Source organism: Bos grunniens, chromosome 11 (genome assembly GCF_055505025.1).
Source record: "Bos grunniens cultivar Pamir isolate PY7600 chromosome 11, Bosgru_T2T1.0, whole genome shotgun sequence".
Classification (NCBI taxonomy): domain Eukaryota; kingdom Metazoa; phylum Chordata; class Mammalia; order Artiodactyla; family Bovidae; genus Bos; species Bos grunniens.
The window spans coordinates 74,871,411-74,891,393 of NC_141175.1; the positions used below are offsets into that span (position 1 = coordinate 74,871,411).

Here is a 19,983-nt window from a genome sequence, read left to right on the forward strand (position 1 = left end):
TCTGGCCTTTTGTGTTCTTTCTTGAATGCTGTTTTAATTTTGTCTTCCTGGTATATTTGTGCTGTCCCCCATGTTTGGTGTGTGCATTTATATCATCCCAAAGTAATGCATCCTATATTTTCTTTTGATCTAAACTCTTTCATAATATTCCAGCTTACAATCAGTGGCCATAAAATCCTTCTATTTCTCTGATTTTATCAGGCACATTTAGCCTGAACCTTACAACCTGGCCCTGGGTATTCACATAATTCTTCTGTCTCAGTCTATTTACGTCAAATTAAAAGGTATGCGTTAAACAAGTGTCCTGTTTATGTTACCAGATTTAATGCTGCTGGGATTCAAATGGAGTATATCAAATAATCTTCTCAAGCTGCTTCTTAGATAGTGCAAGGCACACTTCAAGTACACAAATGCCTCTAAACCAAGTCAAGGAAAATAAGACTTGTGTGTTGATATCTTACCACTCTAATTATACTGGAAACAAGGGGAGAACTTAGACCTCTTATTCTGTATTTCGCAGCGCAGGTCAGCATAGAGTGAGGTACACTGTCGATGGATAATTCTTACCACACATACCAACCCTGCCATACCATAGCAGTCGTGTGCTGAGTACACTCTGTACCCAATGCTTGCATGCATTCTCAGTGATTCTCACAGCCTTACAGGGTGGGCATTATTAACCCATTTCACAGATGAAAATTTTTGACTCTTGAAAAAGTTGTATAACTTAATGTACCTACACCGAGGCAATCAGTAAATGGCAGAACCAGGGTCTGTAGCCAGATATAACTAAAAAGCTTGTGCACTATTTCCTGCTCATTACCGCCCAGCTACTGGGAAACAGATACTTGTGGTATCATTTCAGGTCATTCCAGAGATAATATTCTCGAGAGGGGACTGTTACACACACCCCCTACACATGAATTCCACACTAGTGCCACAGATCAGGGTTTCTTGATATATATCTGGCTTTGTACATGTTCTTTGTATCTTCTTTTGCCCCAGCTCCATCATTTCCTTGTCAGTTCTATATATGGCCTACTTAAAGATTACTAATGAAAATCAACCAGTCACTCATAGATTGAAGAAAGAGTAAAAGCATAGCTTGAAGTCCATAGGAAACTTACTCTTACTAGATGTCCATCCTGGGTATCATTCACACGCTGAATCTTTAAAAACACTCAGCTTCCTTTCCATGCACAGGATTTTGCCCTCAAGATCCCATTAGCGCTAATGGGTCATTTTCCTTCCATCACCTTAAGGATCAAATGGAGAAGCTGCATCTTTGATGAACTCTAATGCTACACAGGGCTCAAGCCACTTAAAGGTTTCCTTTGTTCTCTTCCTATGGAAACCCACCGGGGGACTTGAGACCACCGTCTGCTATATGAAGAGTTTATAAAGACTGTATTAAGTGGCAGTGCTAAGTGCAGCTTCAGTAATGAAAATGAGAATGAATCCCCTGCTTATAAAGCCAAACTCATCCACCTTGCTTTGTCCGAGGCTTGTATCCTGCATGGCTTGAATCAATATTTTCTGCTCTTTAACAGCACAAGAGAAAGATTACTAGTTCTCTTCAATAAGCTTTAAAAAGTTATTTGGGAAAGTGTCCTAATAGGAAAAAAGTAGGACATAGTAGGAAGTGGGAAATGGAAGTAAGTGCATTTTAGAATTAGCTCGCTCCCCTTGTGTTGCCTTGCCATTCTTTCTTTTCTATTCTTTTCTACGTGACTTCAATCCATCAGCTGACTGACAGTATTTAGTGCTCACTGTGCTTGTAGCCCAGTACTAGGCACCAAGGGAGAATTGAAAACAAAGACACTGTCTCTATCCTCGAGGAGGTTATAGTCAGAAAGAGGAAGGACTTCCCTGGCAGTCCCGTGGTTAAGACTCCAAGCTTCCAATATAGGGGACGTGGGTTTGACCCCTGGCTGAGGAACCAAGATCCCACATGCCATGTGGTACAGTCAAAAAATAAAATAAAGAAATTGAAAAGAAAGAGGAAAATTGATTATCATATATATAGCATCCCATATATAACTTTCTTTGTGTGTGTGTGTGTAATAAAGTTTTTTTTTAATATCAATGTCTCTTTTTTTAAATTTTATTTTTAAACTTTACAATATTGTCTTGGTTTTGCCAAATATCGAAATGAATCCGCCACAGGTATACATGTGTTCCCCATCCTGAACCCTCCTCCCTCCTCCCTCCCCATACCATCCCTCTGGGTCGTCCCAGTGCACCAGCCCCAAGCATCCAGTATCGTGCATCGAACCTGGACTGGCGACTCATTCCATATATGATATTATACGTATTTCAATGCCATTCCCCATACATAACTTTCAGTGCTAAGTTCTACAGCCCTGAAGCAGTGCCAAGAATTCTTCATTCAGCTACCACTGTTCTCCAATACCACATTCAGTAGGCCTAGAGGAAAACTGAAATTTCCTAACAAATTTATTTCGATACATGAATGTAGGAAGTAGGCCCTTGCATTTGACATCTAACAGTATAAATCAGCCCACTATCTCAGATGAGCAACAAAGGGCACTTGTCTCTGTTTTTCTAGAATGCACCTTGGTTTCTGTTTGGAGCTCTGATTCTTTGAATTAGTGAATATCTAACCTCAGGAACTTTTCATTCTTTCATTTCCCTGGGATTATTTCTCGATTATTTGGAGGTAGAAGACTTCCACTGTTCCAATATTCTGGGAATAGAGAGAGATTGCACAAGAGCTAGTCTCAAATAATCTATACTCACAGCATAGGTGCTGACTGACTTGCTACTCACCATCTGTATTCTTTGTGTGCATAACCTCCTCAGTGTTAGTCTCTTAGTCGAGTCTGACTCTTTGTGACCTCTAAGGACTGTACCCTGCCAGGTTCCTCTGTCCATGGAATTCTCCAGGTAAGAATACTGGAGTGACTTGCCATGCCTTCCTCCAGGCATCTTCCGGACCCAGGGATCAAACCTGGGTCTCCTGCATTGCAAGAGGATTCTTTACTGTCTGCACCACCCAGACCAGCCCTTTTCTGCTCTTCCCTATGCTACTCTGGGAATTGTTCTGTTGCTTCCATACCATGTGGGATATAGAAAGCTCTGTGAGGTTACCTAAGCTCTCAGCATGTCTAAATCTACCCTGCAGCTTTTTCTTCTTGAAGATTACACTGCTGCTTCTGGGTTCTCTTGAGGAAATGCCACTGATCATTATTACTTTCCTCAGCCTACTTGAGGTTTTGACACCCACCAGACCTCACATCAGAACACTGCTCCTGCTGCTGCTAAGTCACTTCAGTCGTGTCCGACTCTGTGCGACCCATAGACGGCGGCCCACCAGGCTCCGCTGTCCCTGGGATTCTCCAGGCAAGAACACTGGAGTGGGTTGCCATTTCCTTCTCCAATGCATGAAGGTGAAAAGGGAAAGTGAAGTTGCTCAGTCGTGTCCAACTCTCAGCGACCCCATGGACTGCAGCCTACGAGGCTCCTCCGTCCATGGGATTTTCCTGGCAAGAGTACTGGAGTGGGGTGCCATTGCCTTCTCCACATCAGAATACTATGTCCTCTTTTTGGGAATGACTATGTTCACACTTCTTCTCCAACTTTCTCTCCTGCTTGCCCACATGAGGGACAGGAAAGCTTTACTCATCTCATGTAATTGCCATTATATTCTATTTCAATCCTTTAAAAGCCTTGAATTTTAAGGATCAAATACATAAGCACAACTTCTTTATGTCTTTGGTTTCTGATCCATATCCCTTCTTTGAAGTAAGTAAAACACAATCACTTGAAATGTGGGAGAAAAGACTAAGAGAAAGGAAACATGGAAGAAAAAATCATGTATTTCAAAGGTAGTATCCTGTTTTAGACCAAAAGCATGGTATCCTTTAATATTAGGAATCTTGGTTAATAATTAATAGGTGTTTTCTTCTATTTAGGAAGTAGCAAAAGTAAACACACCCAGTACCGTCAGTACAAATCATGGAGGATCTATGGCATCCTATTTAGTACTTTGAGCTTTAGTTAGTGGGTCAGGGACCTAAGTTCTCAGTTTTTATGGCTCAATGACTTTAAACAAGCTCAATTTACTCATCAATACAACCCAGGAATATTCTATGTGTTGCTTTTTACCCTACTTACCAAGATAGCTTATTACTGTTCTGTGGATGGTGACAGGAGACACAGTTTCTGGGTCAGACACCAAGGCTTTTATTACTCATGACTCAGCAACCAGAGTGAGCATCAGCGAGTAGTTCTCCTCACTCCCAGGTCTTATGAAAACAATACAAAGGGGCCTGGAAAACATTAAGAATGTAGGAGTTCTGTGTTACAGTGGGAGACGGTATCAGGTGTCATGAGAGTTAAATAAAATGGTTAAGGTGAGACAGAAAATTCAAATGACAATGCAAACTCAAAGAACTAATTAGCTAAATAGAATATGTTACCAGGACTTAAAAACATGAGTAGTATATCAAGGAAATTTGTGGTGACCCTCCTTATGTTTTGCACTGATTAAGTGTCTACTAGAGTCAGTTAGTTATATCTACTCAGTGCTATCCAGATAGGGTGATAGAAAGGAATAGAATCAAACTTGAATTACAATCTCTTTTTTTAAAGTAGTAGTTCATTAAATTCGGAAGTCTCAAACCTAGAGACATGAAGATGAGAAAGCAAAGCAAAATGTCCCACTAGAAACTGTAATAAAATTGGGGAAAAGTTATTGATGCTTTGTTAAATGATCCCAAAACAGCTTAATGAATTCAAAGTGGTGCACCTTTACCTAAAAATAAATAAATAAATACTTGAAAAGGGGTGGAATTTTCAGGTATATACAGTCTACTATGGGATTGAGTTGGTGAATAAGATAGGTACAAGCAAGGATAATAGATTTAAGCATAATAGAAAAGACAATTTTAGACATTAGACATTTAGAATTTGTTGAGCTTCTAGTTAACAGAAAAACCTAGAATTCTCTAAGCAGAAGGTAGATTTGATAATAATAGCACCTTCTAACATCTACTACATGTTTTCATTCTGATGCTCTCCATTATTTTACCTTTTAATCCTCACACAGTCCTATAGGATACACTTTATTGTTCCCATTTAAGAAATGAGGTTATTAACTATCAGAGAATTTTTTTTTTTTTAAGTGCTCAAAGCCATGGAGTTGGTAAATAATGACTTCGATTTTAATTCAGGGGCCTCTTCATGGCCCGTGTTCATTCCATTTGGCCACACTGTATTAATTAGTTTTCTGTGGAACTAGCTTCTAGAAATTTCTTCTAGTGCTGATGTATTAGTCAAACACTTCTACTGTTTTCTACTTTTAAGAAAATAGTTATCAATTTTATTAATTTTGAAAATTAATTTAGTGAAAAATAAACCTTACTATTTATTTTTCCTGTAATACTGTTGGTTAAACTCAATGACAAATTACTTTTGTGACCCAAATTTTTGTCTTCCCACAGGTGACTTGTATATAGGAGGAGTGGCCAAAGAAACGTACAAATCATTGCCAAAGCTCGTCCATGCCAAGGAGGGCTTTCAAGGCTGCCTGGCATCGGTTGATCTAAATGGGCGGCTTCCAGACCTCATCTCAGATGCTCTTTTCTGCAATGGACAGATTGAGAGAGGATGTGAAGGTATTAGATCTTCGTTATTACACTCAAAATAATTCTAATTCCACCTATAAATGAGAACAGATCTCTCCGGCCAGCAAAATTTTCATTTCTGACAAATGGCCAAATCTCTATTTAAGGCTTAAAAAATCCTTATTCATCCCATACATCTTAAATTTTCTGGACAGTTTGCAAACCTACACTAATGCTCAATAAATTTAAAATTGGAGCTATATCTATGGATCTTGATTTTTCTACTTTGCATTCCATAGTTCATCTCATTAGCGTGATAATCAGCTCTGCAATGCTTGCTTTATAGCATTTAATAGATACTCCATTTGAACTAGAAAAACATATTTATTCCAGCAAATGTTAATCAACTTGAGACTGTTTTTTTTTTTTTTGAAATCTACATTCAGTAAGACCCAACAAGAAAATAACATTCAGACATTCATTCTCAAGTCACTATATGATTTGTGTCTACATGACAGCACAAGTGTCTCCCATATATTTTGTTTGCTTTAGCAAAAATTGGTTTCTTCTATTCCCCAAGGTTAATATTCCACATTTCAGAAATGTGCTCAAGTATCTTTCTGTTCTTTTGTGTTCTCTATCAGACTAAGATCTGTAGGAGTACTTTTTGATTGCTGCTTTCATTTTAGATAATTTTCACTTCAACACCTCAGATTGTTTGAGCCATCTCTCCCTCCATAAATGCAATTTAATCACATTATCCTGAATTTTGTAGCTCTGAATGTGTTGCTGCTTCTCCTTTAATGTTGAATACAGTTCGGGCCATTTTGAAAATTTTAGATTCATAATGAAATTTCACATGGGAGAAATGAAAGAAGACATGTGAATTCCTGTCCCCCAGAAGCTTATGAATCATTTCTTCTCAGCCAAAATAATGCTATTAGGTTTAGTAACTACCTACGTACATATACATTTTTTATTTGAAAATACATTTTTTTCCCTCTTTGCAGCATATATTTTCCTGAAAAGTCCAGTGAAATTCAAACTGTTTTAATCATGCCAGAGAATAAGGTTATTTAATTGAAATCTTTGATGAATTAATTTTTAATGTTTTGCCATATTTCTTTATTTCATATTTTGTAATAACACACTTTTGTAAAACAAAAAGAAACTGTGTTTTGTTCTTTCATTAATTTAAAAAAGGAAGTAAAATTGTTAAGTGAATAAATTATCTCTAGTGGATGAATACAGAAATGTGAGACATAACTTTGATCCTTGGAGGTGATCTAATAATTGAAGATATATGTATTTTTTTTTAAATACTTGTAGGCCTTTCTACAAGTTGCTTGATGACTTCTCACCTATAAAGAGATGGTGGGAGCAGACAGACAGAGACACATTCACAGCTAAACACTCAAAAGATAGAAAAACAGACACACACACATGACCTCCCACCACTGGCACATGATTGAGTGGGTGAGTGGGAGGGAAAACTAATGAGAAACGTATTGAGAAAGTGTATTTACAATAAAATTTGGTGTTATTTTCCATCATAATCTAATGAGCAAATTGGTTAATATGATTGATTGGAATCCTCTTGAGTAATTGTAAACTATGGTTTGAACATCTGAAATCATTCAGTAAATTATATCATTGTTTCCTTCCTTACTTTATCTAGTTTGCTTTAATATCTGAGCTTTAATAACCCTCACCCTCTCTTAACCCCTTTTCCTTTATTTTTAAAATGTTGACATGTTCCTGCCTTCCTGCCTTAATATTTCCCTATTTTTTTTGCTCCAACATCAAGATTAACAGTTTTTAATTTATGAGTATTTCTGTTCTCTGTGGTCCCTAGGAATAATCTCAGATGTGCCTGTCATTGGTTTTTCATGATCAATTTCTAGATATTCTAGAATTATTTCTCTAAAGATGATTGTCTTAAGGGGTTTTGAGTTCAAATCACATCAGAATCACTAAACCCCCATATTAATATTAACAGAAATAGTATAAATTTGACATCACTTAATAATATCTTCCCATGATTTTCCACCATGTCCACCCAACAAGACCAACACATTTCTAAGCTTTTTTCATGTGAGAAGCCATTGGTTTTCTCATAATAATCACTTGCTGCCTTTCTCTCTAACTTATTTCAATGAGTAGTAGTTGATTTTATTTACACGACACGTGTTAGCTTGCAGATGGAGCTTACATTGTCCTTTTCCCTTTACATTAATGTTTCTCAACCTGAGCAAGTATTAAAAGCACCTGGAGAATTGTTAAAACCCATGTCACTTGACAATACCCTCAAAGTTTCTGGTTCAGTAGATCTAGGATGGGACCCTAGAACTTATGTTTCTAGCAAGTTTCTAACTTATGCTGATGCTTTTGGCCTTACAACAAACTCTGAAAATTACTGCCTGGAAAGGCATAGAGACTGGCAATGCACCAATAATCAGACTCAATTAAGCTCAATACTGAGTCAAGATAACTTCTGTACATGGAGTCAGTGAAACAGCTTTTGGACATGTGCATTGACTCATAACATTCAACTCTTGAACTGCATTATAAGCTCCAGAAATGCTTCATTATTAAAGCTACCATTGATCAAGCACTGATAACAATGTTTACATATATGCAATTTCATTTAATTCTCAAGACTCTAACAGCTAGGTATTATTGGATTATTTTAAAGGAGTAAATTGAGCCTTGAGGCTTTCCTGGAGACTCAGTGGTAAAGAATCTGCTTGCCAATACAGGAGATGCAGGTTCCATCCCTGGGTCAGGAAGAGCCCCTGGAGAAGAAAATGGCAATCTACTCCAGTATTCTTGCCTGGGAAAACCCATGGACAGAGGAGCCTGGCAGGCTACGGTCCATGGAGTGGCAAAAGAGTCAGACATGACTTAGTGACTGAACTAAAAAACAATTTGAGCCTTACATATGTAACGTGATCTTCCTAATGTCACACAGCAAGTAAGCGGATATGGAAGCTTTGAGCCCAACTTTGTCTTATTTGAAATCCCAGACACCTAAGCACCTTTTTCTATTGTTTCTTTGGTTTCCAGACATTGTCGTTTACCTTCACTTTCCTTTCCTTTTCAAAAATATCCTTATTTTCAAACACTTAGTACAAAAGTCTTTGTGGCTTGCTCCCAGTTTTATTCAGTGATAAAATAGAAAGAACATTATAAAACTAAAAAGAAAAATTCAGGGCTTTGTCTCATGCAAATGCCTGTCAGTGTTCAAATATTGTTCTAGAAGGTGAGTTCTTTGAAAAATGTGACTTGTCAGGCATAGGCCTGAATTCTCTTGTAACACCTGAAAATATAAAAAACTGTTGTGATAATAAAAACATAATAATAAAGCATATCTTTATGCTCACATAAAGACTTGGCAGACACTCTGAGTGGCTGCTGTACAATATGGAGAGGCAGGTTATTTTTCAAAATTGCAGCTTTACCATTTTTAGAGTTTAGCATTATTTTGCAATTCTATTTCTGATAATTTTTACAAAAACAAAAAGATAAAAGCAAAAGCATGGCTCCTCGTCAGTTCTTGTTCCTGTTCTTTTCTTCTGCTGAGCAAGTCAGGGGAACAGTATTGTTGATAACACAGCCCCTGACCTAAGCTGGGCTTGTGCTCAGGAAAGACTGCACTACGGAATACTGCTTTGAGATTTTATTTTTTTTTTTAACAACCATTAATTATTTTTCAGTCTTTAGTACCATGGAATAAAGATCTTACCTCTCACAGACTGGAAAAAAACAACAAAAACTGAGCAATTTAGTGATCCTTGGTTCTTTGATATAATAAGTGAGAAAAACTAACTATTATTATTATTAAAAGCAACTATTATTTTTATTATTATTACTATACTGATTATGATTATGATGATACAATTAGTAGTTACAATACTATGATTTCTAAATTTGTGAATATTCATGTAGTTTAGGCTACATTCAATACATTTTATGAAGAATACCATGACTCAGAATTTCTAATAAAAATATATTTGTAAGGAGGATGTTTAAAATTGGCATTTATTAAAACATCAGTTTGTACAAAATCTAATTACAGATAGCTCTCATGTATTCACTAGAGCAGTTACCTCAAAGGCTGTCAGTGTTAATAGCATCTAATTAGTCTGGTATCTATTTTTGTGTTTTCATAAAACCTAAAATTATGTTTGCTAGAAAATATCTTCAGTTTGTACTCTAAAGGTATTGAGGTAGATGTTATTCCCTTTCCACCCATCTCTAAGATAACCCTTATTAGTGAGGTTCTTCTGTATTAAATATTCACAGGGCAGTTTGTGAGAGTTGAAGACAGTTATAAAGATAGGGAAAATATAGATGTAACTCTGAGACCTGTAAGCAATAAATACCTCGTCTGGTAAAAGCAAAGATAAATACTCCACCTTGCAATCTTGTAAAGGAATTTTCTTGATGGGGAATTATATTGCAATTTGCTTCTTCCCTTCTTTACTTTTTCTTTCATCTACTCTAAATGATGTTGTCTACATTTGGATAGTTTGATCTCACTGTAAGGTCCAAGTGTCGGCAGAGAATGGCTGTCATTGGTTTTAAACTTTAACTGCAATAGCAAGAGAAAAGACCCAGAGGGGGAAAAAAATAGAAAGGGTCTGATAATGACTGTCGTATACATTGTATCTACACATGATAAGTGGGCTGCATGCTTCAGCTAAGCAGTGCAGTCATTCTGGCAATGCATTCATATCTATCCAAGAGAGGAAAACATGCAAAAGCCCTGTTAATTTTCCTTCATTACATGTCATTGGCTCAATTAACCATTTTATGAATACATATGTAGTGAAATTCTAATCAATTATCGCTTTCTCATTTTTGGCTTCTCTTAAGATTTATGGCTGTTAATTATTAATTTGTTTGCTCTACATAGCATTTCTCTCCCCCTTTACAGCAGCATGCTTTTTTGAATCTTCTGTGTTTGCCCATTTCAGTATTGCTTACTAACATTTAATATATTTTGCTTTTTTTTTTTTTTTATTTTGCTGACAAAGTTGCATTGATGAAAGCTGACTTGCAAGGTAGATAGCCCTGTGTGTATGAAACAAGACTGAAACCCCATAATACACAGTGGAAACCTCAAAATAACATACCTTATATTTTTGCAGTAACCATTATTTGGGTATAGATTTAATTTTTCCCTTCTTGAATGCTGTGTAAGAAATTTTATTTTGTAGCATAGTTTGCATAAAGGCTTTCAGTCTTGAATATGTTTGTAGAGTGATTACATTTAATGCTTTGATCATTCTTTTCAGTTCTTTGTTTTTCAGTGTTCTAGTTATGATTCTTTAGAAATAGACTAGCATTTTTTTTCTTGTATGTTAAATGGGGGCATGTCATTTATACAGTTTTTAATTTTATGTTTGATTGCATGAAATTGTTAAAGCATGTGAATTGATACTTGCCAACATACCTATCCAAAACACCAACAGTCATAACTTTATTCATAGTTTCTGCAGGAAAACTTCTAGAAACTTGCAGGACATTTTTGCACAACTCTCTTCAGTTTTTTTTTTTTACCAATCTTTATCTCAGTTTCATGAAAGTTGTAATCTCCATCTCTCATGGTGTCTCTCCCCATTGGTTAGAAGTTAAGGAGATCCATGCATTTTTCTAAAATCCAAACAGTGAGAGAGTTATTGAAGATGGAATGAGATTACCTGCTACCATAATCATACTGGAAGCTATGTGCTTGCTTTTACTATTTGTTGGTTTAGTTGACTATTATAACGTATTTTGTCCTATATTTGAAATTCCAGAAAACCTTCATATGACAGCTTCTCTGTTCCTAATTCAGGTGTGTGAACTAGAACTTTCCAGACTAGTTTGGTCGTGTAATTTGAGGTGTTGGCAACTACTGTGTGTGACCTTGCTCATGTGTAACACATTTTTGACTTTTTTAAAGAACCCAAGTTTCTTTTGGATTGTTTTTCAGGGCCTAGCACAACCTGCCAGGAGGACTCGTGTTCCAACCAAGGTGTGTGCTTGCAGCAGTGGGATGGCTTCAGCTGTGACTGTAGCATGACTTCCTTCAGCGGACCGCTCTGCAATGACCGTAAGTACCTGCGTGTGTACTGATGCTTGTCTTTGCTTCCAGATACTACTTGATACCCCAGTCTAAAGCTAAGAGTCTTTATATTATTCATGAATAAGTTCAATGGTTGTAACCAGGAGAAGCATTTGATCCTACAGAAAGAACAGTTTTGAAATACTAAAGTATTGATCAAGGATGCCATTCGCCAAAATCTGTGATAATGGTTGATCCTTTGGTCTTTGACTCTTTGTTGGAATTTTTTGAACTGCTAGTGAATACCCTGTTGAAAATAATTTTTCCTTTGTTTTATATGACACTTCTTCCCTAATTTTTGAAAGAGCCTTCATGTTGGTTTCTATTAAGTAATATTTAATTTCATAAGATTATATCTTGAGAGCTGGAATTTTAGTGAATTAACAGGTCTTGTTATTTTTTTCTCTCTCTACATCTTTTCAAGCCCACACTATCTAAGTTAACAGACAGATGTTTAAACTTTGTCCTTCAATTATTCTCCCTTATATTTTAGCCACTTGTGTTTGTGTTGTTTCCCCTTCAGTCTCACAATATAAGCATGGTAAAGAAACACAGCATTCACAATATATTATGGAATATCTGTGAAAGCCTAATTTATGTGATAGCAGTCTGAATTTTGAGACCAAACTAACTGGCGTATGAGATGAAGTTCTGCTTCTTAACTTTCCAATAAGTACTGCTTTACAGTACTTCATCAATATGATAAAAGGGTTTCCTACAAATCATGGCATTCTGCTCTATTGAGAAAATATATCTGACAAAGCCTTCTGTTGTAAAATAGAGTTCCATACTTATGTTGTAAATGCTACTACATTTAAGAAAAGCTCTAGGATGGGATGATGGGAGAGCAGGTGAGATGATTGAAGGTTTGGGCTTCCAAGTTAAAGCTGAGTTTGAGTATGGATTTAAAGAAAGACTAGAGTTTGTTCATTTTGACCTTTATATATTTGAGACTGTTCATGTCAGTAGATATGTGTATGTGTTGAAGATGGAGTCAAACTAAAATATGTTATTGAACTGAGTTGTTGTAGCCCAGCAGTATAGCACAATTTCCTAGCCATTTTTACATCTCCTATCTGACAGTGAATATAGGAAGAACAAGCGACTAATACAAAGTAAACAGTACTTGGAGGAGGCATGTAAAGATCACACCACAACAGGAGAACTATTTAGTCTTCATCCTACCAGTGACCCCTTCAATTACAAGAATTACAAGAAACCTGAAGCCACAGGCATATATACTAACCATTACACATTTGCAAACACTGTATTTCAAAAAATCAAATCACTCCTACAAACATTAAGCCACATTTGGAGTTATATAAATAACCTTATGTAAAGACTCAATAATTACTTATATGTACCTAGAGTAAAGCAAATCAAAGTATCTATGTATCCTTTTAATAAACACATGTTTGGATATAAATAGAACAGTAACTTCTTTCAGTTGCTCCTGCCCCAGAGAAAATAAAACCAGCTTACTTTCAAGGACAAACAGAAGACTGATAATTTGCTGTGATTTCATTATGATGGTTTAAAAACACTAAATACGATCCTGACACATGTAGCTGAGTGCTTTTTTTCTTTTTTTTTCATGGAACCATTTTGCATTTTGCCAAAGAATTTATCTGCCAAATTTTGTGCTTAGTTTCCATGTTTTACACAATGGTTGTCTCTCGGTTGTGTCAGATTGTGTATCCTCGTATATGAGTTAAGTATAAAGAATTTAATTTTCTCTGTTTATCTGCTAGTTGTTGCTGTTGTTAGTCACTCAGCCGTGTCTGACTCTTTGAAACACCATGAACTGTAGTCTGCCAGGCTTCTCTGTCCATGGAATTTCCCAGGCAAGAATAATGAAGTGGGTTGCCATTTCTGTCTCCAGTGTATTTACTAGACATTTCCTAAAGGAATATCGAGATCCTTCCTTAAGTATCATGCTGTCTTCAGGTCATTTTTTACAGAAAATTATTTGAATGCTGCTCTTGGGTGATAGTAGTGGTGATGACAATGATAAGGCTATTTGTTATTTTCTTGTAAATAAGGTAACTGTCATTCAATAAATAGGTCTCCTGATATGCCTTTTGCACAAATCAGCATTAAAATGACTTTGGAGGGCTCTCAGAATACATGCATTTTGATTAAATCATTACCTCTTTGTGGGTTTTCTGGGAATGTGAAGTAGTTTTCCTGATTTATACATTGGTGTTTTGGTGGTGAGGTTATGTGGGTACAGATCAATATTTAAAAGCAAATCTTATTTTCATATCTATTTGTAGAAGTTGTCACTATTATACATTAGTGACAGTTATCCTGAAGACATGCAGTTAACAAGCAACAAATGTGGTATGTCGCAGTTTCTTCACTCTTTAAACTGATCAAAATAAACCTTATCTCTGCATCTCACTGCTTTTCTTTAAGTTGTACACATAAGCCAAGTGTGATTCCATTTTAACAAGCTCCTTTTCTGTATAGAGGATGACTTTTAATTTTTAAATAAAGCAAAATATGACATTTTGTTTCTTAATGAAATTTTCTTCTCCAGTTTAGATATTTATCCTTAATTTCTGTGACTGTAGCTGTCAACTGCGTGGAAAACAAACAAATTAAAAAAAGAATGGAAAATAGAAAACTATTTTTTAAGGAGAGAGAAAGAACACAGCACATTGCAAATGAGATTCCCCCACTCCAATCCCCCACAGACCTTACAAATGTCATCTCTCTGATAAGTTTCATAGAGTTAGAGTAACTAGAAAAATTTATTTATGTTAGCCTGGAGACATAATTAACAATGGGATGATGGGAATACTTTTTTCCCTTGTAAGTGTAATCTTGGATAAATCATACTAATTAATGAAGTTAAAGGAATCTTTCAAAAAAAGTGGTACTTAGGCTAAGTGGTGCCAAAGGCTATTTTTAAAGAAAAGTGTTTGTGAAGCCCTATCTTTGCTGGAAAGTTGCCATCAAATAACCTACTCAATTGACAAAAATAATTGCTCTGAGGGTGTATGTCTTTGTGCATGTGTGTAGGGTGCTGCATGTACTCCTTAATTCTTCCATATCTATACCATATTTTCAGTTCAGTTCAGTCACTCAGTCGTGTCCGACTTTTTGCGACCCCATGAATTTGCAGCACACTCAGCCTCCCTGTCCATCACCAACTCCCAGAGTTCACTCAGACTCACGTCCATCAAGTCAGTGATGCCATCCAGCCATCTCATCCTCTGTCGTCCCCTTCTCCTCCTGCCCTCAATCCCTCCCAGCATCAGAGTCTTTTCCAATGAGTCAACTCTTCGCATGAGGTGGCTAAGTACTGGAGTTTCAGCTTTAGCATCATTCCTTCCAAAGAAATCCCAGGGCTGATCTCCTTTAGGATGGACTGGTTGGATCTCCTTGCAGTCCAAGGGACTCTGAAGAGTCTTCTCCAACACCACAGTTCAAAAGCATCAATTCTTCGGCACTCAGCTTTCTTCACAATCCAACTCTCACATCCATACATGACCACTGGAAAAACCATAGCCTTGACTAGACGGACCTTTGTAGGCAAAGTAGTCTCTGCTTTTCAATATGCTATGTAGGTTGGTCATAATTTTCCTTCCAAGGAGTAAGCGTCTTTTAATTTCATGGCTGCAGTCACCATCTGCAGTGATTTTGGAGCCCAGAAAAATAAAGTCTGCCACTGTTTCCACTGTTTCCCCATCTATTTCCCATGAAGTGATGGGACCAGATGCCATGATCTTCGTTTTCTGAATGTTGAGCTTTAAGCCAACTTTTTCACTCTCCTCTTTCTCCCCAATATAATTTTTCTGGCTCATTGTAGCAATATCTGGTTGAGTTTCCCCCTTCTCATCCCTCCCTCATCCAGTCCATCCTATGCCTCCAGTTTTGTTCTTTGTTCCTGTTCTCCCTAGTTTAAATATCGCCAGCTCTTTCTGACTCTCCTAAAAGAGAAAATGCTTTCCCCCCTTTGACCTCTATAGAGTTTTGTTTATGCTATTTTATTAGCCATCATTTCCTACCTTATAGTGACTTATATTTGGTCTTATCTCCCAGGAACAGTAATTCTTTTTGGGGCGGGAGGTGTGCTCAGCCCAGTGTTTTGCACCTATGTGCATGTTACATGTTACATGTACTGGTGATAGTAGTAACTCACTAAATCAATGTTGACTAGATGCGTGAATTTTCTGTAAGGATTTCTAGTATGTCCTCAGTGGCTGACGGTACTCTCTCCAAATTCACCAGTTTGGAGTTCACGAACCTCCATGGTCTGACCGTAGGTTTCATTTTTTATTCTTATCTATTGAAAAAAGCCTTGTCCATATGGCATGGTACTGCCAGTTAACCCACAGTTTTGAGCAACATTTCATTTTTCCCATTTCTTCACCATTGCTTATGCTAGTTTCTCCTCCTAGGGAATGTACCCATTCTACCTAAAATGCATTCCTTTCACTATATCTGCTTGAAGAAATGTAATTTCATTTTTTAATCTTTACCTAAACTGTTTCATTTCATGAAAACTTCTAGGTCCTCTGAGCTGGGTCTGCTTTCCCTCTTCTGAAATCTTAGAGCAACTGTTTTTTGCACTTATCACTTATGTTTGTGAACTTTCTCTTGGATGTAACTGCTCTCTGAGTGCATGCTGCATGCCAGATGCGTGTTAAGAGTTTACATTCACTGCATTAAATCTGCATATCACCTATCCGTGCTTGCGTGCACATCCACACCATCATCAGACCACTGTGCTACAATAATCCTTTTCTGTATCTTCCCTGTGGTTCAGAATAGAATGTAACCACACCAGCTAATTTAATGTCAGATTGGGGAAGATGAATATGGCTATGATCACACGGAAAATAGCGAACATAATAACACTGTCACATTACATTAGTATAGAAATGTTGTGTGCCAAATTACAGTTCAGCTTCAATGGTGCCTGTTACCATGAGGGATTAATACATCATAGTGCTGTTATTTTGGTGCTAGAAAGGTGTGGGCACTGCCATTAAAAGACTATTTTCAGAGTTCTAAACTTTGCCAAAAGAAAATCTTTCTGATAGGAATTTGTTGTATCTATTGTATGAGAATTAGAATTGTTCATTGAAAGATAAGAATGAAAAACATTTGTCTGTGACTTGTTACCATGACATTTTAAAATATCTTCAGATTTGTTTCTCACCTTCTTTTGTTCTTTGAAAAGAAAATCTAATACCCAGTATCTGAGCATCAATATCAGAACTACTGTAAATGAATCATAACATACATAAAAATAACTTGAATCAAAGTGACATTGTTTCTCTCCCATGTAAAGCTGCCAGTAGTATTCAGCTGTGAGCTGATTTGCTACTGATGCCATTTATGGCTAAATAAAATTTAGCAATTAGCTGTGTCCACAACCAGATCCTCATTGTGAGTATGATGAATCTTATTAACCTTGAATCATTCAAGCATTTCTGTAATAAATGGCAGCCCAGAACTTGTTGAAAGCAATTCATAAGTAATATTTACTATAATGCTTTAGAAAAACTATCTAGTGCCAGACCTGTATTAGGTTAAACCATAAAGGATTAAAATATTGTTCATACTGAGTCAGAAAATGCAATAAAAGACAGAACAGGAAGCATAATGTATGATAGAGAAATGTATTATATAGTAGAAGTGCTATCTTCTGCTATTTTATATAAATTTATCTTTGTTCTTCTGGTTGGTAATAGACATCATAAAAGTAAATGCATAAAAAGAAGCATTAGTCTCTCTTCATATTGCAATTGGGTGATCAAATGACAGTTTTAAGTTGTATCTATATAAGAAAATTTAAGTGGGAAGAAAAGCCCCAAACAGTAGAGTGTAGACTATTTCTGTATTTAAATTACCCAGATTAATTCCCTATATTTTTCAGCAGCTGAATGGTCCATGATTCTAAGCAGACTTTTTGCTCTGTGTAACTGGTGCCAATTTGGCCCCAGAAGTCAAAAAAGAAGGTCTGATTGTTGTTGTTGTTGTTTTTGGTTTGTTTGTTTTTTACCTCTGCTGAAAGTGAAATGAAAGTAAAAGTCGCTCAGTTGTGTCTGACTCTTTGTGACCCCATGAGTCCATGGAATTGTCCAGGCCAGAATACTAGAGTGGGTAGCCTTTCCCTTCTCCAGGGGATCTTCCTAATGCAGGGATCAAAGCCAGGTCTCCCTCATTGCAGGTGAATTATTTACCAACCGAACGATCCGGGAGGCCTGTTACCTCTGCTAGTACTCTCTAAATTTTCTGGCTTGCTTTAAAATCTGACTTTGTGGACCTTGATTTGGCTCTTACATGGATGCTCTCCATCACAGGCCTTCTATAAATGCAAAGGTGGCCTTTGATGTGGTAATACTGTCATGTCCCACCAGGACCCACTGGATCTCCGCCTCATGGAGGGAAGTTTTCACCAGTCACCTTTGTTAACTATCCTTAAGGGTTTATGTGATTTGGGTTCTCACTCGGTGCTATTTCAGAGAATTCTGTGACCCTAGTCTTTGTCTGAATAATTTTCTTTTTGTGTGAGTGCATTTGGCTCAGGCAACACAGTGGGTGCAGAATCTAGGCTCGGGTGGGAGACTGCTTGAATCTGAGGTGCTCATTTCAAACTTAATTTCTTTGGGTTTTACTTTGGATTTTGCTTCCTCAGAATTGATGCACTAAAAACCCTTGTGAACAAACCAAAGATTTATCATGGCAAATTCTCATAAACCTGTAGATACCAAATAATTATAAACAATGAATAGTTTAATACTTATTTACTAACCAAGAAAGTCTGTGAAGAGAGTAAAATGTTAGATAATTTTCCAACTTTATGGAATCTGATTATTGTAGGTAACTTTTTTTTTTTCTAGTTAATATTTTTTATTTTTTTATTTTTTTTAATTTTATTTTATTTTTAAACTTTACAATATTGTATTGGTTTTGCCAAATATCGAAATGAATCCACCACAGGTATACATGTGTTCATGTAGGTAACTTTTAAAAGGAGTATAAGATTAAAAAGAATAAGCTGAGTCATTGGAAAAGACCCTGATGCTGGGAAAGATTGAAGGCGGGAGGAGAAGCGGAAGACAGAGGATGATGTGGTTGGATATGGTTGGATATGGATCACTGATTCAATGGACATGAGTTTGAGTGAACTCTGGGAGTTAGTGATAGACAGGGAGGCCTGGCATGCTGTAGTCCATGGGTTCACAAAGAGTCGGACACAACTGAGTGACTGAACTGAACTGAACTTGTGAAGTAGATATTTGATTAAAAAAATGAATAAAATTGTCACTGAATTTGGAAGGAAGTGGTTGGATCAGGCATAAGTTGTTTATGTAGTTTGTTCTTATGAATATATCTAAGTGCCTAAGAAGAACTACAAAATATTTTTATGTGGATCACACCAAGATATTTTAATGTGAATCACATAATAAGTAGCATATGCATATTATTTATATATTATAAGCCTTGTCTTTTCAATATTCACAAGATATTATTTTCACTTTATAAGTGAGGCTATCTAGGCTTTGGCAGTTTAAATATCTTCTTTATGCTAAAATGGCTAGTAATTTTCTTTTTTTTTTTTTGCTACCAATACCAATACAATTTTATTGGAATATGGAATGTAAACAGATGCTTTCAAACAAACAATCTAACCTTATAAAAATGTATGGCATTATTAAATAGTTAATAAAGAAATCCTAAAGTGTAATGTGGTGGTAGACACCTTGAGCTCTAGCCCAGTGTGAGAGGTCCCCACAATTGTGGCATGGCTCTGCAGCTGGGGTCAGGGGGCTGCGTGCAAACCATGTTGATAACAGGTCTCCAGAGTAACATCAGCCCCCATTTTTCAAATCTTCTTAAACAAAACACAGCTTCCTTTGCTTAACACGCAGGCTAGCACAATCTTTGACACTTGTCCTAGCAGCTCCACTACCTCCCCAAGTCCCACGTATGTTGCTGTCTCTGGTCGCTTGGGTTATGGGTGGCCCTGCCCACGTAACGCCAGCCTCTGCATATGAGAAAGACTTTTCTTTGCCAACACATTCATGGATACCTATCAGAGCTCAAAAATGCAGATTACCCTGATTACAGAGGGAAACTGTTTCTCATGGGGATAAAAAGGGGTAAAGGGTAGGAAAGGAGGACTTTGCCTCCCCTGCCACCCAATTTGTCTTTCCTGAATAAATTCTAACAGGATGTTTTTATCCTCCCTCCCTTGGCTAGTAATTTTCACAGAGAAAATTTGAATGTAAGTTTGTCTAACTTCAAGCTCATATTCTTACC

At 36.8% G+C, this 19,983-nt stretch overlaps 1 protein-coding gene across 20 annotated transcripts in view; it reads left to right on the forward strand.

Annotated features, from left to right (window-relative positions):
- The window catches only part of NRXN1 (neurexin 1), a 1,228,058-nt gene that overhangs the window by 622,278 nt on the left and 585,797 nt on the right, over positions 1 to 19,983 (forward strand). For all 20 annotated transcript variants that reach the window (XM_086326949.1, XM_086326950.1, XM_086326953.1 and 17 more), the window contains 2 exons: positions 5,466 to 5,639; positions 11,569 to 11,688. In XM_086326949.1, coding sequence (XP_086183075.1) covers positions 5,466 to 5,639; positions 11,569 to 11,688 — 294 coding nt within the window. The remainder of the gene's footprint in view (positions 1 to 5,465; positions 5,640 to 11,568; positions 11,689 to 19,983) is intronic.